Consider the following 25,303-nt stretch of genomic DNA (forward strand, 5'->3'; position numbering starts at 1 on the left):
GGACACTTCTGGAGTAGCTAGAAAGTCGAGACTAGGAAACTAGACCCTAGGATAGTCACTACCCTTGTGAGCACCGAAGTACCCAAGTTACCTAGCCCACAGGCTGCGGGTGCATAGGTGTGAACTTGCGTCGGGTTTCGTCGTGGACTTCTATGGATGCCTGAAGGAACGTTGCTGACAGGCAGTCAGTGCAGAGTGTCCGGTGGATCCCAAGGCCGGGATCAAGAAGGAAGGGTACCTGCAAGCAGAAGGGACAGAGTCAAGGTCACTAGCCAGTGACCACGTGGAACCAGGAAGGAACCAGGCGATGTCGTGAAGATTGCAGGTGAAGGGTGAAGCTTGTCGCAGCAGCCACGGGTACCAGGAGACGTCGAGGACGACCAGGACCAGGAGGCGAGCTGTCCCACGAAGGCTCTTGCTGTCGGCGGCGTCAAAGTTGAACTAGGACTCACCAAGCCTTGGCAAGCGGAACCCACGAAGAATGGAGGACTTGCTTCTGATGCAGACCAGGAAGGTCTGGGGTGCTTCTCTTTTGCAGAGGAGCAGGAGCCAGTCTGGAGGAGCCAAACCAGCAGTGGAAATTCAAAGGTGTGTCGTCGCCAAGGCCGCTAGCCAACGGGCAAGCAACCGGACAGACGCGGCAAGCAGGAAAATGCAGAAAGGCCCCACGCAGGACTCGTGGAGTGTGGGGGGCTGATCTTTGGTGCAGATGGTGCTTGGGGTTGGGGTTTCTCAATCCCTGGTGCACAACTTCGAGGGTGCCTCAGAAGCTGCGCTGAAAGATACTTGCCACTTTTCCCAGGTAGCCGGTCTCACGTCTCTCGTCGCCTCCACGGATCTCAGCTCGGCTGTGGATGTGGATCAGGGTCGGAGAAGTCTGGAAGTCAAGGCTCTGGTCGGGCTCTGCAGTCGGTCCCTCGTAGAACTTCAGCAAAGCAAAGGGTAAGTCTCTTGATGGTGCCTGTTTGCACAGGGTAGCCACTCCTTGGCCACAAGGGAGATTCTTCAGTCTTCTTCTTTCGTCGAATGTCGAAGGTCCAGAGTTTCTGTTCAAGTTGCAGGTTCAGGATAATCTAATCTCCTGGGGCCCAGCTACCATTGTTATACTAATCTGGGGGGCTGGGTTGCCTGCTAGGTCACGCCTTATGGGTGGGACCTGGGAGGGGGGTGGTTACACCCCCTTCCCTTTGTCCAGTTTCGCGCCAGGACTGGGGCTGGTGTGCCCCAGCACCGGTTTGAACTGGACTATGCATGGGGCACCTTGTGTGCCCCTGGCAGTGTCTCGTTTCATTCATCCCTCCCTGCCCCAATACACTAAGGACTGTCTGGGGTGGTGCTTGCACCTCCCAAGGCAGGAAACCTATTGTCCAAGCCTCCCTTGCCGGGATCACTCCCAGCAGCAGGAGGTCAGACTTGTGTCGTGGCAGCAGCATCCATTTTGTGATGCTGAGGCTTTGGTTAGAGTTAAACAGCAAAGTAGGATTTTAACATGTCTCTCCCTCTAGAAGGGAGGAATAATATCCTCATCACCAGAAATGGTATGGGGGTATTATTCCAAAGTGTTAGACACCTTACACGACATGTTTCGATAAAGCCAAACCATAGTTACCATAACCGTTTAAGATTATAAGGCACTTTAAAAGTATATGGTAGGCTATATCATAGAACAGCTATAAGGACATGGTTCCAAAAGCTGCAGACAGGCTCAGCTCATGCTAGAGCACCATCTCACATGTTACCAAGCACTCTGCCTCCAGGATTGTTAAGGCCTGCCATAGGAGTGGCTGATAGGTACACATGTGTCTATATATAAGGTAGGTATAGGAATACTACACCTAAGCAAGGGGTGATTACACAACCTTGCCCCAGCTGAGTGATCAGCCAGTTGTGTCTGATTGGAAGGCCAGACCAGGGGTGGCATAATACATGCTGCAGCCCCTGGGAGGCCTAGGGTACACCTATGCCCTGTGTACCTAGGGTACACTGTACAGGGTCAAATAAGGTGATCCTTACCAATTGGTTATGTACCTAGGGTACATGGAGTACATTTTAAAGAGAGAGCAGACAGCCTGAGACCCTGAATGGCAGGATCTCAGGCCAACTAAGTCGAAAAACCAGCTAGACACTAGGCAAAAAGTTGGGGGTAACCATAGTCAGATATCCACCTTCCTACACTTGGTTACTGCTGAGGAAAGAGTACATGCAACTACCAAAGCATAGTTCGCTTTTGGGAAGTTTATGCTAACTAGCTTATACAGCTCAAATTGGGAGGACCAGAGAACAGTGGAGTTGGTAGAGAAACTTCAAAAGAGCAAGACATCAGTAGATGACTAATTAGAGAGCAGAGAATTGACCAGGATTGATATTCTAGTTTTAGCAGTATTAACATGAAGATGCAGGTTAGAGAAATCCTGGGAGGCCTGACAGATGCAAAGGTCAAGATAGTGAACTTGTGCGACCTCAGAGCAAGGAGGAGCAAACCAGACTTGCAGTTGCCTGCAAATAGTGAGGCACACATTTGCTTTTAAAGAGTACTGTACCGTAATCTACCACAGTTAGTTTCAAGGGGGGTTTGTTCTCCTAAGGGGGAATCTGGTTGTCTGGTTTTGTACTTGTAGTGATTTGGTGATCTGTTGTTACAGTTATACTGCTGCACATATACTATGAATCTGGTAAGCTCCACTAATTGTGTTATAGAAATACAATGTATTCAAATGTGAAGCTCTGAATCTGAATGGAGGTATACCAGTTTAATCTGTGCACACCCTTATTGCCTAGGGGCCTGAGAAGATTGCATTATGCTCCATGCCCATATGACACATTTGCCTTTGAAAAAAAAAAATTCTTAAAAGCTTGCCATGGTGTCAAGATGTCAAAATTATGTTTTAAATCAGTTGATAAAATGAAGCCTTCCGTTAATCAAATGTGAAATACGTGTTTATATCAGTTACTCATATGAAATGTCAGTATTCTTTTTTCAGTTTGAAATGACACCCTGATGGTTTATCTGATTTTGTAACATACATCCTAATTCTAAATCTTTTTCCCATTTAGGTTCGCAATGTTTTAAATGACGCGCTTGATCTTCTGGAGTTCCGCGATAGGGTGATCAAGGCCTCTTTAAACTACGGGAACCTGGTTGTTTCAACTTCCCTCCAGTGCTATGTTTTTAGGTAAGTGGCTTCCTGTTTTCCAACATGTGCAAGTTGAAGTTTATTAAGATTGTGAGTTGTTTTAAATTAGGTGTTGCTTGAATTAACAGCGAAATTCATGCTATTTATTACAGGTTGGTCGTCCTGGAATGGGTAATAAAGTACTCTTACTACTGGGTTAAAACCCCAGGTGGGTGCCGATTCCGGGTCGAATATTGAACGTTTTTTGCGCTCTTCAGCAATTGGGCCCGCTGCGTGTCAGTACGTTGCCGGGGGAGACCACTGACAAGCGGAGCGAGGGGGGCTTCCACCCCCATTGGAGATGAAGGCATTGATTGGGTGTGGGTAGAGCGGTATCGCTGCCTGCAGCCCCTGGCAGCATAGCCTTGCGATTTTACCGCATTTCCGCACCTGGTAAAAGCAGATATGGTATTTCCGCACCAGGTAAAACAGCCCTCTTGTAATTGTCAGAACGCTGCGTATTTTGGGTGCGGGTTGCCTAAATATAAATCTCCCCAGACAGAGACCGTGTCTGAAAGGGGCAGCATTTGATGTAGTTTTCAGTAATTGGGGAAGCGTCATATGTTCCCTCACCGTATGCCTTTGTTTTATTTAAGTGTTCAAAATCTGCCTCAACTCACAAACATCCTAGGGGGGCATATGAGCTGCGCATCACTGCCATCTTCTGGTATTTTCTAACATTGCAGTTCTGCAAATTTTCGGTGATATTTTTAGACCTGGACTTTTGTTATTTTTTAATTTTCATCACAAGGTTTGTTTCCTTAAAAATATTGTTGGAAATGCGATGCTAAATAAAGATTAGTGGACGACTTTGATTGATGTTTTTTGGAGGGATGCCTTAATATGAAAACAGGTCCACGGATAGCCCCTAGAATTTGTTGCTAAAGTGGAAAGTAAAATGAATCATTGGTTCATCAGGCGCAAAAAAGTTATTGTAGTTCGAAGGGGTCTAAGTGAACACCACAAAAGTAATGGCCTTGAAGATGCCTGCCGAATGGAGTCGTGCACCTTCACTTTCTAAAGCAAAACTATGTGGGAGTTAAATTTGAGTGAGGTTAAGCCCACAGAGGAAGTACAATTACCCAGCTAGCCAAATGGGGAGAACAATATATTTTACATTCTTTTAAAGTGATAGGAATTAATTGTCTTGTATGTCTGAAGGAGGAAAGATTAAAGTGTAGACGGTTGCCGAGAAAAAGTACACTTGTTATTTTGTAGTAATGATTGTTAGTGCAATTAAATATACATACATAAAAAATAAAACAAAGCTGATTTATTAAATCAGTGCTTTTCTGAAATGTTCATAATGGAAACCATTAATGTACTTTCTGTTGTGACATTTCAGTAGTAGAATGTATACGTCGGAATTTATTGTGCATTAAGAAGCCTCTCCAGTAGCCAGAATATTTTTTGTACTGTTGTGGAGAGCCTTTTTAAGGAATAGGTCACAAATCGAATTGGCCGTACACTGCTCGTCACACCAGCAAGTAGCCCCAAGGAACTCTGGTAGATGTAGTGGCGACGGCGAGTACGCCTATGCCACAGTGTTAGAAAAGAAGTATGTGTCGCATTAGCCATCCCTGGACACGTGTTTCGAGGTAGTTGCCTCTCGTCAGCAGGGAGCAGGTCAGTGTAAAGGGGTGCCGCGTGGACTGCCAAAGTGTAATTAAAACAGGTAGAGTACCTCTCATGGCGCGCAGGTGCAGGTCCAGAGCTCGTCAGCCCGAATGGCTCAAGGGAGCCTTTATGTAACAAATCGAATTGGCCGCACACTGCTCGTCACACCAGCAAGTAGCCCCAAGGAACTCTGGTAGATGTAGTGGCGACGGCGAGTACGCCTATTCCACAGTGTTAGAAAAGAAGTATGTGTCGCATTAGCCATCCCTGGACACGTGTTTCGAGGTAGTTGCCTCTCGTCAGCAGGGAGCAGGTCAGTGTAAAGGGGTGCCGCGTGGACTGCCAAAGTGTAATTAAAACAGGTAGAGTACCTCTCATGGCGCGCAGGTGCAGGTCCAGAGCTCGTCAGCCCGAATGGCTCAAGGGAGCCTTTATGTAACAAATCGAATTGGCCGCACACTGCTCGTCACACCAGCAAGTAGCCCCAAGGAACTCTGGTAGATGTAGTGGCGACGGCGAGTACGCCTATGCCACAGTGTTAGAAAAGAAGTATGTGTCGCATTAGCCATCCCTGGACACGTGTTTCGAGGTAGTTGCCTCTCGTCAGCAGGGAGCAGGTCAGTGTAAAGGGGTGCCACGTGGACTGCCAAAGTGTAATTAAAACAGGTAGAGTACCTCTCATGGCGCGCAGGTGCAGGTCCAGAGCTCGTCAGCCCGAATGGCTCAAGGGAGCCTTTATGTAACAAATCGAATTGGCCGCACACTGCTCGTCACACCAGCAAGTAGCCCCAAGGAACTCTGGTAGATGTAGTGGCGACGGCGAGTACGCCTATGCCACAGTGTTAGAAAAGAAGTATGTGTCGCATTAGCCATCCCTGGACACGTGTTTCGAGGTAGTTGCCTCTCGTCAGCAGGGAGCAGGTCAGTGTAAAGGGGTGCCGCGTGGACTGCCAAAGTGTAATTAAAACAGGTAGAGTACCTCTCATGGCGCGCAGGTGCAGGTCCAGAGCTCGTCAGCCCGAATGGCTCAAGGGAGCCTTTATGTAACAAATCGAATTGGCCGCACACTGCTCGTCACACCAGCAAGTAGCCCCAAGGAACTCTGGTAGATGTTGTGGCGACGGCGAGTACGCCTATTCCACAGTGTTAGAAAAGAAGTATGTGTCGCATTAGCCATCCCTGGACACGTGTTTCGAGGTAGTTGCCTCTCGTCAGCAGGGAGCAGGTCAGTGTAAAGGGGTGCCGCGTGGACTGCCAAAGTGTAATTAAAACAGGTAGAGTACCTCTCATGGCGCGCAGGTGCAGGTCCAGAGCTCGTCAGCCCGAATGGCTCAAGGTAGCCTTTATGTAACACATCGAATTGGCCGCACACTGCTCGTCACACCAGCAAGTAGCCCCAAGGAACTCTGGTAGATGTTGTGGCGACGGCGAGTACGCCTATGCCACAGTGTTAGAAAAGAAGTATGTGTCGCATTAGCCATCCCTGGACACGTGTTTCGAGGTAGTTGCCTCTCGTCAGCAGGGAGCAGGTCAGTGTAAAGGGGTGCCGCGTGGACTGCCAAAGTGTAATTAAAACAGGTAGAGTACCTCTCATGGCGCGCAGGTGCAGGTCCAGAGCTCGTCAACCCGAATGGCTCAAGGGAGCCTTTATGTAACAAATCGAATTGGCCGCACACTGCTCGTCACACCAGCAAGTAGCCCTAAGGAACTCTGGTAGAGGTAGTGGCGACGGCGAGTACGCCTATGCCACAGTGTTAGAAAAGAAGTATGTGTCGCATTAGCCATCCCTGGACACGTGTTTCGAGGTAGTTGCCTCTCGTCAGCAGGGAGCAGGTCAGTGTAAAGGGGTGCCGCGTGGACTGCCAAAGTGTAATTAAAACAGGTAGAGTACCTCTCATGGCGCGCAGGTGCAGGTCCAGAGCTCGTCAGCCCGAATGGCTCAAGGCAGCCTTTATGTAACAAATCGAATTGGCCGCACACTGCTCGTCACACCAGCAAGTAGCCCCAAGGAACTCTGGTAGATGTAGTGGCGACGGCGAGTACGCCTATGCCACAGTGTTAGAAAAGAAGTATGTGTCGCATTAGCCATCCCTGGACACGTGTTTCGAGGTAGTTGCCTCTCGTCAGCAGGGAGCAGGTCAGTGTAAAGGGGTGCCGCGTGGACTGCCAAAGTGTAATTAAAACAGGTAGAGTACCTCTCATGGCGCGCAGGTGCAGGTCCAGAGCTCGTCAGCCCGAATGGCTCAAGGGAGCCTTTATGTAACAAATCGAATTGGCCGCACACTGCTCGTCACACCAGCAAGTAGCCCCAAGGAACTCTGGTAGATGTAGTGGCGACGGCGAGTACGCCTATGCCACAGTGTTAGAAAAGAAGTATGTGTCGCATTAGCCATCCCTGGACACGTGTTTCGAGGTAGTTGCCTCTCGTCAGCAGGGAGCAGGTCAGTGTAAAGGGGTGCCGCGTGGACTGCCAAAGTGTAATTAAAACAGGTAGAGTACCTCTCATGGCGCGCAGGTGCAGGTCCAGAGCTCGTCAGCCCGAATGGCTCAAGGGAGCCTTTATGTAACAAATCGAGTTGGCCGCACACTGCTAGTCACACCAGCAAGTAGCCCCAAGGAACTCTGGTAGATGTAGTGGCGACGGCGAGTACGCCTATGCCACAGTGTTAGAAAAGAAGTATGTGTCGCATTAGCCATCCCTGGACACGTGTTTCGAGGTAGTTGCCTCTCGTCAGCAGGGAGCAGGTCAGTGTAAAGGGGTGCCGCGTGGACTGCCAAAGTGTAATTAAAACAGGGAGAGTACCTCTCATGGCGCGCAGGTGCAGGTCCAGAGCTCGTCAGCCCGAATGGCTCAAGGGAGCCTTTCTGTAACAAATCGAATTGGCCGCACACTGCTCGTCACACCAGCAAGTAGCGGTTTACGTTATTGGCAGTCCACGCGGCACCCCTTTACACTTACCTACTCCCTGTTGACGAGAGGCAACTACCTCGAAACACGTGTCCAGGGATGGCTAATGCGACACATACTTTTTTTCAACACTGTGGCATAGGCGTACTCGCCGTCGCCACTACATCTACCAGAGTTCCTTGGGGCAACATGCTGGTGTGACGAGCAGTGTGCGGCCAACTGGATTTGTTATATAAAGGCTCCCTTGAGCCATTTGGGCTGACGAGCTCTGGACCAGCACCTGCGCGCCATGAGAGGTACTCTTTCTGTTTTTACGTTATTGGCAGTCCACGCGGCACCCCTTTACACTTACCTACTCCCTGTTGACGAGAGGCAACTACCTTGAAACACGTGTCCAGGGATGGCTAATGCGACACATACTTTTTTTCAACACTGTGGCATAGGCGTACTCGCTGTCACCACTACATCTACCAGAGTTCCTTGGGGCAACATGCTGGTGTGACGAGCAGTGTGCGGCCAACTGGATTTGTTATATAAAGGCTCCCTTGAGCCATTTGGGCTGACGAGCTCTGGACCAGCACCTGCGCGCCATGACAGGTACTCTACCTGTTTTTACGTTATTGGCAGTCCACGCGGCACCCCTTTACACTTACCTACTCCCTGTTGACGAGAGGCAACTACCTCGAAACACGTGTCCAGGGATGGCTAATGCGACACATACATTTTTTCAACACTGTGGCATAGGCGTACTCGCCGTCGCCACTACATCTACTAGAGTTCCTTGGGGCAACATGCTGGTGTGACGAGCAGTGTGCGGCCAACTGGATTTGTTAAGGAATAGGTCACACCGAAGATAAACACCTAAAATAACTTGGATAAAATACACCCTGGAGGAAGTCAATGATTTTCAAATCACCCGTTGATTTAGACTTAAAAGAAACCGGTTTGCTGCAGGCACCCATGCCGGCCGAGCTATTTTTCAGGGTTTCTTGAGAAAGCAGCAATGCCTTGATCCGTCAGGCGCCCACATTTGATGCAGAGTTTAAAAAATATATTTCGAAAGCACTTGTTGCTTTTGAGCTGGTTTAAAGGCGAGGAAATATTTACATCCAAGTTGATTAGAAAACTGAATCGTACTAGGAATTGAAGGGTAACTCACAAACAGAAATGATGTGCTTTTTCTGCTAATTTCAGTATCCGGATTTGAAATCTTGCACTAGAGAACTAATAAAAATGTTTTACTTGGTTGTATTATTGTCCTGGACCCAAGTTTTCCCGGTATCTCAGTCCCCCAAAATTACTAGCATCAGGGCTGTCAGTATTTGTTGGAGGGGGGAAGGGCAGAGTCCCTGGAGGATCACACGTGTGACACATTACTGTTACCAGGGCTATCAGGATCTATTGGGGCGAGGGGGGGACAGAGTCACCAGAGATTCACAAGTGGGGTACATTACTGTTACCAGGGCTATCAGTATCTGTTGAAGGCGGGGGGCAGAGTCGCCAGAGGTTCACAAGTGGGGTACATTGCTGTTACCAGGGCTGTCAGTATCTGGGGGGGGGGGGGGGGGGGGGAGGGCAGAGTCACCAGAGGTTCACACGTGGGGTACATTGCTGTTACCAGGGCTATCAGTATCTCTTGGAGTGGGGAACGGGCAGAGTCACCAGAGGGTCACAAGTGGGACACATTACTGTTACCAGGGCTATTAGTATCTGCTGGGGGGGCAGAGTCACTAGAGGTTCACAAGTGGGGTACATTGCTGTTACCAGGGCTATCAGTATCTGTTGAAGGCGGGGGCAGAGTTGCCAGAGGTTCACAAGTGGGGTACATTGCTGTTACCAGGGCTGTCAGTATCTGGTGGGGGGGGGAGGGCAGAGTCACCAGAGGTTCACACGTGGGGTACATTGCTGTTACCAGGGCTATCAGTATCTCTTGGAGTGGGGAACGGGCAGAGTCACCAGAGGGTCACAAGTGGGACACATTACTGTTACCAGGGCTATCGGTATCTATTGGAGTGGGGAACGGGCAGAGTCACCAGAGGATCACAAGTGGAACACACTACTGTTACCAGGGCTATTAGTATCTGTTGGGGGGGCAGAGTCACTAGAGGTTCACAAGTGGGGTACATTGCTGTTACCAGGGCTAACAGTATCTGTTGAAGGCGGGGGCAGAGTTGCCAAGTGGGGTACATTGCTGTTACCAGGGCTGTCAGTATCTGGTGGGGGGGGGGGGGGGGGGTGGGCAGAGTCACCAGAGGTTCACACGTGGGGTACATTGCTGTTACCAGGGCTATCAGTATCTCTTGGAGTGGGGAACGGGCTGAGTCACCAGAGGATCACAAGTGAGACACATTACTGTTACCAGGGCTATCGGTAGCTATTGGAGTGGGGGAAGGGCAGAGTCACCAGAGGTTCACAAGTGGGGTACATTGCTGTTACCAGGGCTATCAGTCTCTGTTGGAGTGGGGCAAAGGGCAGAGTCACCAGAGGATCACAAGTGGGACACTTTACTGTTAGCAGGGCTATTGGTATCTGTTGGGGGGGCGGGGGGGGGCAGAGTGACCAGAGGATCACAGGTCGGACACATTACTGTTACCAGGGCTATCGGAATTTATTGGAGTGGGGCGAAGGGCAGTGTTACCAGAGGATTACAAGTGGGATACTGAGCCCCCCCACCCACCATTAACAAGAGGAATTACCAGGTGAACTGGTAATTTCGAAAGTAATGTCCTCGGTCCTGTCTCATTTGCCACCTGTGTGTCAACAGGAGATTTCGAAACACCACAGCTCAGTGGTGTTCCCACGACCTCTGAATTATGATGGGGCTTATGTCTGCTGCACCTGGATTACATAGCAAGGCCCTTAATACTAATTTCGAAGAATGCTGTAGAAAAAGGCAGTTTTGAAAATGAGCCTGTATTTAAAGTACTGTCATTTAAAAAGAAAAGGGTTTATCAATGTGCTGAACTATAGGAGGATTCAATTTTCTTTTCATTTTTTTTTTTATACATCTCGCACCCCATAAAGGAGACCAAATGTCCACACAAGAAAGGAACCTGAGCACCTTCAGAGAACGTTTGAAAGTGATGTACAGAACAGCCTTCTTTCCAGTGCTTTCTGAAAGGTCAACAGTGACTGGTTGTGTCTGGTTGTCAGGGGTAGCTGGTTCCTCAATCTCGGACCAAAAACTCCATTATTATGGATGTGCATTCCTTCTGACGAATGTGTGACTATGAAGGAGACATCGCCACACTTTGCCATGATGCCCGTAGAATATTATGACTAGGAATCTCCTATCTGATTGAGGGACTGGTAGGATTTTATTGTGTACCTTATCTGCATGGTTTGACTGTATACTGTAGCTTGTAATTCCTTTACCCTGAAGAAGACCCGAGACCTCTAGAGGCTGATATAGGGGTCGAAACATGTTGGTGATTCCAGTATTTTTTTTTAGGTCATGTGATTTATTGCATTTCACAACATGACCAATGGTTAATGTTTTTAATCATACCAGGGGTACTCGCCAATATAGAAAATCTTTGAGTATATCTCGAGGTATATATTATATACTTTTTCTTGCCACAAAACCAGGACCCAAGAAATTGTCCTCCAAATATATTTATAAGACTTCCCAGGGTATAAAATGGTATCGCTCTATTGAGTCCGCTGGGGTGGCATTGTTCCTACCCCAGTGTGAGAGGTCATGAAATGATGAAGCATGCCTTGATATATTATGGGTGAGACAACCTCTCAAAAATCTTTTGATGACCCTCTGCTCAAGCGAATCTGAACTGCATTTAAATAGCTGTGACTCCATTATCCTCAAATAGTTTAGTGTGTTTATTTTTTTAGCTTATACCTGCTCATGCCACTGGAACCGAATGAATCTGCGATGGAGCACAAATATGGGAACCGTTAGATAGGCGTCTTCGAAGTCTAGTCGCACTATCCAATCTTCTGGTTGTGGTAAATCTCGCAGTAGATGGATACCTTCCATCTTGCAGTGGCAGTACACCAACCAGCCGTTGAATTCTTTGAAGTTTATCACAGGCAGTTGACCTCCATCCTGTTTCTCCTCCCAAAAAATGTTGCTGAGCAACCCCCTTGGGTGGAGAGACGATAGGGCGATAGAGTAGGAAGCTGACTCTGTAAATACTATACCAAAATGAGGTATAGTGTGCACATAGTCCAGTGGAACCCCAAAGGTAGGCAGAGGTAAAGTTAGATAGTACCTCACTCTCTATTTGTGGTAGTGTGATTAGTATGGCAGTATCAGAGGACAGTGTTCAGCATTTGTTGTACACACTCAGTCAGCAAATGAATTCAAACACTCAAAGACTGAACTTCAGACCAATTGTTTTTGTATAAAAATATTCTTTTAGTTATTTTATTTTTCTAGAACCAAGCAAGCCTGGCACAGGTAAGCAATGAATACTTTACAGTAGCAATGCAGTTTGTAAGCAGTTTGAATTGAAATTGTATATGCACTTTGTTTTGACTTACAGTATGGTTTCAGAGAAATGCAATACTTTACATACAATATAGTACATAGACTTGAATGGGCTTTTTAGTAAAATTACAGGTAAGTTACTTTTGAGATTACTTTTCTTACTCAGAGGAGTATACCTGGATACTACTCTGGGACATTTCCAATAAACAGGTAAGTAACATCGTTTTTGTTAGTTAGTGCAATTTTAAAGAATTTCTTTAGGCTTTCAAACTCCACTCTTGAAAACGTTTCCAAGAAAAAGAGTTAATATTATCCTATGGAGGAAAATAGTGTTATCGGTTTTAAGGTAAGTATTTGGTAGTGGGAGTTGAGGTACTGAGGGTAGACTCAGGGGTCGCCCAGGGTCAAGGATGCACTCTAGTTTTGCAGCATGAATCTTTATGGATTCACTATGCTGTGCATTATTCCGCCATCTAGTGGTTGGGTCCAGAATTATTGTCTTTTCTCTCTCTTTTTTTTTTTTGTGTGGGCAGGTGGGCATCGACATACCACCATTTGGTGTCCTTCGTGACGTCGATGCGCTTCTCCTGGAAGCTCCCACCTTTGGTCGCTATCTTCAGATTCTTTTTTCTGCGTTGGGTCTGGATCGTTACCGAAGAGTTCCAGAGAATTGGAGAGAGAATCGACGAAAATAGCATAAAATCGACGAAAATCACAGATTTCAACACACAGGTCAAGTAACTGAGACGACGAAGGAGAAGGTTTTTCACCCGAGATCTCGATGTTCAACGGAAAATGCGCATACAGGGGGCTCCCTGAGCGCGGGGATGGACAAAACACCTTTCAAGTTTTGCACCAACTGCCACCACAAATACGCCCAGAAGGACCAGCATCCAGTCTACAACCTCTGCCTGCCGCTCGTCCACAACAGAGAGGACTGCAATGCGTGCTCGGCATTTACATCCAAGACTCTCAGAGTAAGGGAGAGGCAGGGAAGCGCGAACCACACCATGCAGGGGCCACCTCCATCGCTCTGAGACTTGGGCTTCTCCAGTGGAGAGGAGGACATCATCGCCGAAGGACCAGAGGACTGCACTGTCGTCGAAGTCCAAAAGAAAAGGTTGGAGGAGGTAAGAGAGTCGCCGACCCCCAGACCATCGACCAACACTCGTAAGAGTGAAACAAAGTCCTCGAAGGGAGCATTGCCGTCGAAACACTCGACGAAGGCAACAGCATCCAAGGACAAGCAGCCCAGCGTATCCTTCGAAAAGGAATCCCAGACGGCGAAGACCCATGAAAAATCAAGGTCGTTGAAGAAAGCCCCCGAAAAGGACTCCTCAACACCGAGAAAAGAAGGGTAAAAAACGACGTAGACGACCTCGAAGCGCTCAAACTCTCTACGCCGAGCAAGCTGCCGAGATGGAGAGGAAGAAAAGGAGGTTCGAGGCACAAATGGCGAGCATCCTGCAGCGGATAAAGGACTTTGGCGAAAGGATGAGCCAGTACACCATCCCGCTGAAGCCCGCGACCGAGGTCGAAAGGGGCATCGAAGACCCGGAACCGCCGAATACGCCTGAGCCGGTCAAGGAACAGGAAGAAGCCCTGTATTACTTTGAGGGAAAAGGCGAGGAGGAGCAGCAAACCTACCTGGACTCGACGTCCTCGGAGGCGCAAGACTTAGAATGGCATGACCTCGACGCCGAAATACCAGAAGAAGGAGTAGACACTTACCCTTCGAGGCCTTCACCACCAGATGATATAGGGATCTATAATATGGTGGTTAAGAATGCTGCAGAGACATATGAAGTGAAATTGGAGGAGAAGCCCAAAGCTTACTTTCTCCTAGAGACTCTTTTACCCACACAAACAAGGAGTCAGTTCCTGCCCATGCTCCCTAGTGTGCTGGACCAGGGCAGGGAGGCTGTCAGTGAGCCAGCTGTATGTGAGCCCAAGGACAGTAAAGATGTACAAGCACTCACCAAAGGACCCTGCTTATATTCAGGGATCAGTGCCAGCTGATTCAATAATAACAACAATGGCTAGGAAAAGGGCCAATGTACCCACAAATGCCGGACCACCTCCAGACAAGGAGAGTAGAAGGATGGACCTAATGGGGAGGAAAGTAGAACGGAGTGCAGCGATTCAATGGCGCATCGCCAACTCAAACGCCCTAATCAACAGGCACGTATACCAGCACTGGGAGGAAGTGGGGCAACTCCTGAAACATCTACCAGACCAGTACCAGCAAAGGGCAGCCCACCTGGTAGAGAAAGGGAAAAACATGGCTAAGACATGTTTGAAGTCGGCCTTGGATGCTGCGGAGACGTCCAGCAGACAAATGATGATTGGTGTGACAGAGAGAAGACACGCATGGCTTAGGATTTCAGGCTTCAAGCCTGAGGTACAGAACAGCATCCTGAACACACCCTTCAACGGAGAGCAGCTTTTTGGAACGCCAGTTGACGACAAGTTAACTCAGCTCAAAAAGGACGACGAGACAGCAAGGTCCATGGGAGCTCTGCATGTTCAGAGAAATGAGAAAGGGTACACGCTCAAGAAGGCCAAATGATAGTGGAGGCATCCTACCTAGTACATCGCACCAAACCTTCCAACAAGGTTACCAAGGAAGCGGCCAGGGCCAGCAGCAGCAGAACTGGCAGTACCAGCCACAATGCCAGTCCTTTCGAGGGCGCTCAAACGGACGAGGACAGGCACGGAGAAGAGGGCAACAGCAGACACCCACGTGACTTCATCAAAAGACAAACGCCCACCCTAACAACACCTCTGGGGGGGGCATCAAAACATAAGACAAAACCAAAACCGCATCTTACAAGACAAACAGTTCCTCAACCATTAAATACCAGTAGGAGGCACAATAAGGGACTTCCACCAGGAATGGAGGAAGGTTACAACAGACAAATGGATACAAAACATCATGCAATATGGCTACTGTGTAGAGCTAGAAAAACAACCTCCAAACAGGAGACCAAACAACAAGGTGCACTCAGCAAAGGAACTTTCGCTCTTGCTGCTAGAAGCACAGGAACTGCTCAGCAACGAGGCAATAGAGACAGTGCCGCACATTGAGAGGAACAAGGGAGTTTATTCCACATACTTCCTCGTACCAAAAGTGGACGAAACACTAAGACCTATTCTAGAGCTAAGGTTCTTAAGCAAGTTCATAAGAACACAAAGATTCAAAATGACATCTCTGCAAGAAGTAATACCACAAATACAAGAGGGGAATTACATGGCAACTATAGACTTAAAGGACTCGTACTTACACATCCCCATCAACAAAAAACACAAACGCCTACTAAAGTTTGTTATCAACCAAACTCCCTACCAGTTCACAGTACTAGCATTCGGACTGAAATCCGCACTAAGGGTGTTTACAAAATGGCTAGCAGCGGTTGCAGCGCACCTAAGAAGGCAAGGGTTACACGTATGCCCCTACCTCGACGACTGGCTCGTAAAAGCAAACTCTTACAGGCAGTGCGGACAACACATCCAGCAGGTTATACAAACGCTAATCCAACTGGGTTTCTCAATCCATTGGGGAAAGTCTTCGATGGAACCGGAACAGGTGAAGATATTCTTAGGAGCAGAGATCAACACCATACAGGGCAAGATGTTTCCCAGCACAAAGAGAACTTTGGCAATACTGAAGGAGACACGTCTTTACCACAAGGGGTGAGCTCTGACAGTGAGGACAGTGAGCAAATTAATGGGAATTATGGCATCATGCATATACCTGGTCCCAAATATTCGTCTCCACATGAGACCATTCCAAGAATGGATACAGCAGCAATGGTCACAGGCAACAGGCAGTTGGGAGGATCTAGTGGTTGTCACACACGCAGTGCATCAGGAAATAGCGTGGTGGAACAAGAAAAACATATCACAGGGAAAACTATTCACACAGCCAACTCCAACAGTGACCATCACAACAGACGCCTCCCAAATGGGGTGGGGCACACACATAAACAGGCTCAAGGTGAAGGGGTTATGGTCGCAGCAGGATGCGGTCAAACACAACAACTACCTGGAGCTAAAGCCAGTGTCCCTAGCCTTAAAATCTTTTCAGAAGGAGCTGTACGGGACCAGGGTGTTGATCCAAACATACAGCACAACCACCATGTTCTACATCAACAAACCAGGAGGAACACAATCAGTGGCACTATCAAGGCTAGCACAGGAAATATGGAGATGGGCCATTCCACTGAGAATAGACGTACTAGCAATACATCTTCCAGGGAAGGACAATGTGGAAGCAGACAGACTCAGCAGGCTGACGTCAGCATCCCACAAATGGGAGCTCAACCAACAGGAAATAGAGAAGCTATTCATGAAATGGGGTACACCGCAAATAGACCTTTTTGCAACACTCCTAAATGCAAAATGCCCACACTTCGCATCCAGACAACCAGGCCATCAGCCCCAAGGGAATGCGCTATGGATAAGTTGGTCAAAGACATTTGCCTACGCTTTCCCCCCGATTCCACTGATACACAGGGTACTCAACAAATGCAGGATCAGCAACATGACGCTAATACTAATAGCACCCCAGTGGGCCATACAGTCCTGGTTCTCACAAATGATAGAAATGGCGCAAGCACCAGCACACAGATTCCCAAGGAGAAGGGACCTGTTAACGGTGCAGGACGGAAGGGTGCTACACCCAGAGCCACCCACACCCAGAGTCAGAGACCCTCAGCCTGGCAGCATGGCTCATGCAGACCTAGAATTTGCACACCTCAAACTACCAGCAAGCACAATGGCGGTGCTCAGGGAGGCAAGAAGACCTACCACAAGAAAGTGCTACGTAGCAAAGTGGAGGAGATTATCCGAATGGTGCATTAGAGAGAAACTACAAAGAAAAATTACAAAGGAATCAACAGTATTAAAATACTTAACGCACCTACTACAAAATAAACTAAGCTACACTTCCCTAAGGGTACACTTAGCGGCGAAAGTGGCTTACACAAGGGGAGAAACAGGAAAGCATTTCTTCACCTCCTAAGTAGTAAAACGATTTCTGGAAGGGGCAAAAAGAATCGCACCGCCAGCTCCAGCATTGAACCTCAACTTAGTTTTAACTCAATTAATGAAGGCACCATTTGAGCCGATGCACAAAGCTACACTGCACATGCTCACTCTAAAACAGCCTTCTTAGTAGCTATCACATCGCTACGGAGAGTGAGTGAATTGCAAGCGCTAACACTTCAAGAGCCCTACCTACAAATACACAATGATAGGATTGTAATGAGAACAGACCCACACTATATGCCAAAGGTGGTGTCATGGTTCCACATCAATCAGACAATCCAAATACCCAGTTTTTTCCAAAAACCAACCACAAGTACAGAAAGGGCGCTGCACACACTGGACGCCAGAACGGTGGTTATGCACTATATAGAAAGGACAAAGGAGTGCAGGAAAACAAAGCAGTTCTTTGTATCCTTTGCAAGCAGTTTTTTGGGATGACCAGTTACTAAGAATACCGTTGCAAGATGGATTGCACAAACCATACAACTCTGCCACAAGCAAGCAGGCCAAGAGTTACAAGGAGCAGCTCATGCTCACTCAACAAGGAAGAAAGGAGCACCAATTGTGTTTCTAGTAAACACACCTATCCAAGACATCTGCCAAGCCACAACATGGTCTTCAGTGCACACGTTCACTAAGCACTACTGTGTAGATATTCAGATGAACAAGGAAGCACAAGTGGGACAGAAGGTCTTACAACACATATTCAGTAACCAGAGCTCATCTTCCAACCCAGCCACCACAATAACAGCAAACCGCTACAAAGTGAATCCAGAAAGATTCACCTTGCAAAACGTAAAGTTTCTTACCTGTTGGTGTACTTTTGCAGCTTGAAGACTTTCTGGATTCACTAGCGATCCCACCCTCCTCCTCCAGAAAGATGAGACAGGAGGAAGAGGATTAAAACAGGACTAAGACTTTAAGAGTTTAAAGAAGAGAAACAGTAACACAAGACAAGAAAAAAGAATCCGAAGATGGCGACCAAAGGTGGGTGCTTCCAGAGGAAACGCGTTGACATCACGAAGGACACCAAATGGTGGTATGTCGATGCCCACCTGGGCCACAAAAAAAAAAAGAGAGAAGACAACAATTCCGGACCCAACCACTAGATGGCGGAATAATGCACAACATAGTGAATCCAGAAAGTCTTCAAGCTGCAAAACGACACCGACAGGTAAGAACCTATACGTTACACCCTCAGCGGCACTAGGGCAGCTGGGTGCGGAGTGCTGAGGCCCAATGTTATCCAATGGGGGATAGGGGGCCTCCGGTTGGTAGCTGCTGATGAACAGGCCACTTGGTTGTGGGAGCAAAGCTCCTGGACTTTAGCTCAAGGCAAATGGGGAAACAAAGCAGCACCAAAGGTGCACCCTCAGCTGCACTAGGGCCGCCGGGTGCAGGGTGCTGTTTCGACGTCGGACGCCCTGTTGTTTGCAATGGGGAACCTTCGGTTTACAAAGGCACTGCAGGCTTGGGGACAAAAGTCTTCTGGGTGCGACCACCACTTCGAGAGGTAAGTTGGGAAGTTAGGAGTTGGTTAGGCACTGTCGGTTTGAGCAAACAAGGCCATGGGGCGTCGGGTGCAGGGGTACCTTTTGGGGGATGAATCTTCTTACCAGCTCCCGGTCGCGGTTGGGGGGACCTTCTGGATTTAGGATGCAGGCGTCGACTGGAGGCTTGAGGCATGTCAGGGGTCGCCAGATCTCAGGTCAGGATCACCGGGACCACCCCCTTGTGGTGTTTGCCCTCTCGAGCTCAGGCCGTGGATGGCGGATGCAGAGTGGGGCGGATTTTTGGTGTCTGGCCGGAGCTAGAGGTTGCAGATGAACAAATACGGTGTTCACGGGAAACAGAGTCTTTGGGGTTGAAGGCAGGCAGGTCCTCCGGGGTTTTTGAGGTCGCTGGCTGTAGGACACACCAGGATTTTGCAGGAGCAGGTTCGAGGTGGAGAGAGGCCGGCAGGGCTGGGGCCAAGTCAGTGGGTGTCGTCCTCTTGTTGGCTGCTGCACGGCTGTTCGGTCCTTCTTCTACTTCTCCTTGTAGTTTCTTCTTGTCTGAAGAATCAAGGTTCAGGGGTGCCCCTAAATAGTAGATTTAGGGGTGTTATAGGTAGGTAAAAGGCAGGGACCAATGGGTCCCTTCCCTGGGGTGGGTACACCCCCTATTTTGCCACCCTCCATTGGGAGGGGGACATGAGTCTGTCCCTGGTTGGCTGAGTCCCCCCATCTGCAAGATGGCGGGACTGAGAGTTGTGCTTCACCTCGCCTCCCCCACCTGAGGGGTGGAGTGGGCAGAGGTGGGCACACCTCTCTTCCTCACTTGTTTTTCCCGCAGTTCTCCCGCCCCAAGTGGGGGTCAGAACCAGTGGGGACCAGTTGATGAAAGCAGCAAGTGGCCTGGGGAAGTGCACAAAGGCGGCACACCTTTGAAGCTTACCCTTCGTGAACCCTGCCCATCCTGGGGGAGGAGGCTTGGCACCACGTCCCAGGATGTGCATTGTTTCAGGCCCCAGAGAGCAGCAGGCTCTCGACCCAGGGGTCCAGAAACATGTCTGGTGGTGGCAGCTGAATGCAGCCACTCAGCCTGGACACTAGTGGTAGGTTAGTTTTCAGGGGCCATTTCTAAGATACCCTCTGTTTGCATTTTTCATTAAATCCCACCCTGGCATCAGTGTGGGCTTAGTGTGCTGAGAAGTTTGATACCAAACTTCTCAGTTTTCAGTGTAGCCATTATGGTGCTATGGAGTTCGTAATGACAAACTCCCAGCACCATATACTCTTAATGGCAGCACTGCACTTACAATGTCTAAGAATGGACTTAGACACTGTAGGGGTACAAGGCTAATGCACATGTACCCTCACCATTGGTATAGTGCATCCTGCTAGAGGGGTGACTTATCTATGCCAGGGCAGTGGGTTGTAGGCATGGAACACAGATATGTGTGCCATGTTGTAAAGTGGGTTTCTGTTGCAGTAACCCCCCCACTTTTTGCCTGATAACTGATGCACTTTTCCTTGGTGTGCCCTGGGCTCCTGCGTTCCTGTGTTCCTTCCCTAAAAACTGTCTAACAGCCAAAACCCAATTGGCATCTCTGGTCACGTCAGCCCCTGGTAAATGGTACCCTAGGTACCCATGGCCTTGTGACCAGAGAAGGCCCCTAAGGGTAGCAGCACTTATTTTGCCACCCTTAGAGGCCCTGTACCCTGACACACACACACTGCCTTTGCAGGCTGAGTGTCTTGGTGCAGAACAAAACAAAGAGTCAACATGGCACACATCCCTGTGTCCAAAAAGAATTTGGATCGTGCACAGACCTCGGGGTAATGAAGTTGAATATGTTGTCGGGTGCCACAGAGGTATCACTCTCATAACCCAAGGAGTGTATATAGTTGCAAAATTCTCATGCGTTGGCTGACAACAGACAACATCCCTCTGGGCGCGCCGTTAAAGCTTCGCTGAAAGCGAATTAAAAATTTGTAATAGAACGTTGAAGCAAACGAAGGTTGATACTTAGTTCAAAAATTTATTGACAAAACTCTATGGGTAATCCATATGATTGTATACTGGAGACTTTCCCATGAAATAATGTTGCTGTATGAGCTTCGTCTCAAATGTTAAACATGATCTCAATGCATTTCGGGCCCATCTGGCCCTTCATCAGGGGAATCTAAATGACAAGAAAAAACATGTACATATAACTAAATGTTACAATGAGGGGTTTTACCATTTAACAAAAGACAAAAGGACACTGCCTGAAGAGTGAGATTCAGTGAAAAGCCCACGGTGTAGCGGTGCTTTAGACAGATAACCACCATGAACTGGTTCGTATAGAGATGTCACAAATTCATCATGTTGGTAAACAGCATGAAACGCAGTCAAAAATACAGAGAACTGCTAACAACCCATTGAAAAGAACAAGAGTGTGTTGATCGAATGTTGATGCCAAATTGGTGAAACGCGGGGATCATTAAAAAGAAAAGTTTGTTGAACAAACTTCGCCCTTAAGCGTGCTCCGTGACTTATTTGTTAAAGAAAAAGAAAAAATGCCTAGAGTGCCAAACTCTATAAAAGACACCTGTGTGATGTGTGAAATGTGGCTATGCTTAACCATTATCGGGGAGGCAAAAACCGGTGAGATCCTTGAAGGACACGTTGCGGAAAAAGAAAAAAGTGCTCCGGTTCAAACCATTCGAAAGGAACGTGTGAGTGGAAAAACGCCGGTTTAAATCGCGCTAATAATGCAGCGCTTCATACCTGTTGAATGCAACGGTGTCAAACAACGATCCTGTGTCGGGTTTGTTGGTGCTCCAAAGGGCGTGCTCTTAAAGAGGATATCCGTGAAAACCGGAAGTGATGAGGAGATGTTAGACCGCGAGTGTGTGTTTCGGTTCCATCCACCATCATTGAAAAATCACTTACCATTCTCACAACTGCTCAGGGTGAAAAGAATTGTGTCAGATCATTCAGAACTACAAGTACAAACACAGGCAATGGCACGACGGTTCACCACCCGTGGCTATCCTCATGAGATTTTACAGAATGCAATCACCAAAGTGGCCAGTACACCACGTGAAAGGCTACTACAACCAACTACACGAAGAGAACAACATCGCACGGTGGTGGTCTCCCGTTTCTCCACCATGAGTCACAGACTTAAACAATCCATCAAAAGACACTGGCCGGTCCTGGCCCTTGAAACAGACTTCAATGGCATCTTCAGCAATCCACCGATGTTTGCACACACCAGGAGTAAAAACATACAGGAGTTGATTCGACCTAACATTGAATCACCCATCACTGAATTTCGGGGGACAATCCCCTGTTTAAATTGCAGCAACTGTAACAACATCATTAAGGGCAACAAAATTGCACATCCCATGAGGGGCACCCCGATTAATTTACAAGTAAATGCCACCTGTGACATCACCAATGTGATCTACTTATTGAAATGCCCATGTGGCCTCGTATATGTGGGAAAAACCGAAAGGAAGATCAAGACACGCATACACGAACACAAGAGCAACATACGTACCAGCAACTCTAAATCAACCATAGCAATGCACTTCCTTGAGAATCAGCACAACATTGCACAACTGAAATTCATGATATTAGAGACTGTGGTGAAAAGGGAAGGCAGAGACAATAACACGTTCCTGTTACAACGTGAAAATCATTGGATTTACAAATTGGAATCTTTGAAACCAAAGGGTCTCAATGACCGCTTGGAATTTGCTTGCTATCTATGAACAACGACACCACCAGTCAATGTGCAGTTGACAAATGCTTTCATCATCCATGCATAACCATAACGCAGTTTTTTCTTTTTTCTTTTTTTCTTTGTCTTTTATCTGAATAACTCACTTTTATTCAAACACGGAGCATGTTTCATTAACCTGGTCAATTTTACTCATCACTTTTTTTACCTTACACCACTCGCAATATGGCGCCTGCATTTGGCAATCACCGAAACACACACTCGTGGTCTAACATCTCCTCATCACTTCCGTTTTTCACGGATATCCTCTTTAAGAGCATGCCCTTTGGAGCACCAACAAACCCGACACAAGATCGTTGTTTGACACCGTTGCATTCAACAGGTATGAAGCGCTGCATTGTTAGCGCGATTTAAACCGGCGTTTTTCCACTCACACGTTCCTTTCGAATGGTTTGAACCGGAGCACTTTTTTCTTTTTCCGCAACGTGTCCTTCAAGGCTCTCACCGGTTTTTGCCTCCCCGATAATGGTTTTGCCTCCCCGATAATGGTTAAGCATAGCCACATTTCACACATCACCCGAGTGTCTTTTATAGAGTTTGGCACTGTAGGCACTTTTTCTTTTTCTTTAACAAATAAGTCACGGAGCACGCTTAAGGGCGAAGTTTGTTCAACGAACTTTTCTTTTTAATGATCCCCGCGTTTCACCAATTTGGCATCAACATTCGATCAACACACTCTTGTTCTTTTCAATGGGTTGTTAGCAGTTCTCTGTATTTTTGACTGCGTTTCATGCTGTTTACCAACATGATGAATTTGTGACATCTCTATACGAACCAGTTCATGGTGGTTATCTGTCTAAAGCACCGCTACACCGTGGGCTTTTCACTGAATCTCACTCTTCAGGCAGTGTCCTTTTGTCTTTTGTTAAATGGTAAAACCCCTCATTGTAACATTTAGTTATATGTACATGTTTTTTCTTGTCATTTAGATTCCCCTGATGAAGGGCCAGATGGGCCCGAAATGCATTGGGATCATGTTTAACATTTGAGACGAAGCTCATACAGCAACATTATTTCATGGGAAAGTCTCCAGTATACAATCATATGGATTACCCATAGAGTTTTGTCAATACATTTTTGAACTAAGCATCAACCTTTGTTTGCTTCAACGTTCTATTACAAACTTTTAATTCGCTTTCAGGGAAGCTTTCATGGCGCGCCCAGAGGGACGTTGTCTGTTGTCAGCCAACACATCCCTGTGTGCCATGCCCTCAACACACACTGCCCTGGCATACCTCAGTCACCCATCTAGCTGGGTGCCCTATGCCAGTGGTGTGGGCACAGGTGCATGAGCCCTGTGCCCCTACAGTACCCAGGTTCATTCCTGGGCATTGTAGGTGCAGTGCTGCCATTAAGAGTATATGGTGCTGGGAGGTCGTCAACACGAACTCCACAGCACCATGATGGCTACACTGAAGACTGAGAAGTTTGGTATCAAACTTCTCAGCACAGTAAACCCACACTGATTCCATTGTGGGGTTTACTGTAAGATGCACAACAGAGGGCAACTTAGAGTTGCCCCCTGAACCTAACCTACAATCCACGTCTTGTCTGAGGGGCTGCCTAGGCTGCCACACAGCAGACATGTTGCTGGACCCCTGGGTAGAGAGCCATCTGCTCTCCTGTGCCTGCAACAATGCACATCCTGGGCGAGGTGCTAGGTCTCCTCCCCCAGGATGGACAGGGGAAGCTTCAAAGGCATGCCGCCTTTGTGAGCTTCTCCATGCCACTTGCTGTACTTAGTAACTGGCCCCCACCGATTCTGACCCCCTCTCTGGCGGGAAGATCGGCGGGAAAAGCTAAGTGAGGAAAGGGGGTGTGCCAACCTCTGCCAACCCCACCCCTCAGGTGGGGGAGGCGAGGTGAAGCACATCCCCGGGCTCTCGCCATCTTGAAGATGGGGAGCCCTGCCCAATCAGGATTAGGCTACTGCCCCCCTCCCACAGGAGAGTGGCAAGATAGGGGGTGTACCCACCCCAGGGAAGGGACCCATTGGTCCCTGCCCTTTACCTACCTGTAACACCCCTAAATGTAGTATTTAGGGGCACCCTGAACCTTCTTTCCTTAGATCCAGATTCTGAAACCGCAAAGAAGATCAAGAAACAAGATGACCCGCCGTGCAGCTGCTAACAAGAGGAAGACACCAACTGCTTTGGCCCCAGCCCTACCGGCCTGTCGACCCTCGAACCTGCTCCTGCTAAACCCTGGCATCTCCAGTGGCCAGCAACCTCACAAACCGCGGAGGACCTGGCTACCTTGTGACTCTGAGTAACTGGGACTCCCACGAGCAGTGGTACTGCTCAAAGCAAGTAACTGACCCCTGGCATCAGCCAGGAACCGCTAACCCTGCACACTCTGCACCCGCCAAGCCTGGCCTGTGCCAGAGTGGACAAAGACCCCGAGGACGTCCCCCCGGCGACTGTGACCCCGAATCCAGCACCCAAGGATCCACCTCGACGCTCCTGACGACGCCTGCAGCCTCAGAACCAGGGACCCCTCCAACCGCGACCAGCAGAGGGTAAGAGTTCCCGACGCCAAAAGGCACCCCTGCACCCGGCGCCCTGCGGCCCCCTGTGCCCAACTCCTGGGTGCCTACCTATCCTCCAACTACCCAACTTACCTTTCGAAATGGTGGCCACACCTGAAGAAACTTAGTCTCCGAGCTTGCAGCCTTTGTTCGTTCTTGAGCTTCTCCATTGCAATCCATTGAGCGCCCGACGGCTCATATGCATCCTGCACCCAGCCGCCCGAGTGGCCCTGGCAGTGCAACTTCTACTCTAACCTACTTCCCCATTTGCCCTAGGTTAGTGACCAGGAGCCCAGCTCCCACAGCC

At 48.4% G+C, this 25,303-nt stretch overlaps 1 protein-coding gene across 1 annotated transcript in view; it reads left to right on the top strand.

Moving 5' to 3' along the window:
- Nucleotides 1-25,303, top strand: part of IFT80 (intraflagellar transport 80) — a 455,321-nt gene that overhangs the window by 258,404 nt on the left and 171,614 nt on the right. Inside the window, exon 10 of the mRNA XM_085634720.1 lies at nt 3,055-3,173. Coding sequence (XP_085490846.1) covers nt 3,055-3,173 — 119 coding nt within the window. The remainder of the gene's footprint in view (nt 1-3,054; nt 3,174-25,303) is intronic.

The sequence above is a fragment of the Triturus cristatus genome, chromosome 11 (genome assembly GCF_964204655.1).
Source record: "Triturus cristatus chromosome 11, aTriCri1.1, whole genome shotgun sequence".
Lineage (NCBI taxonomy): Eukaryota > Metazoa > Chordata > Amphibia > Caudata > Salamandridae > Triturus > Triturus cristatus.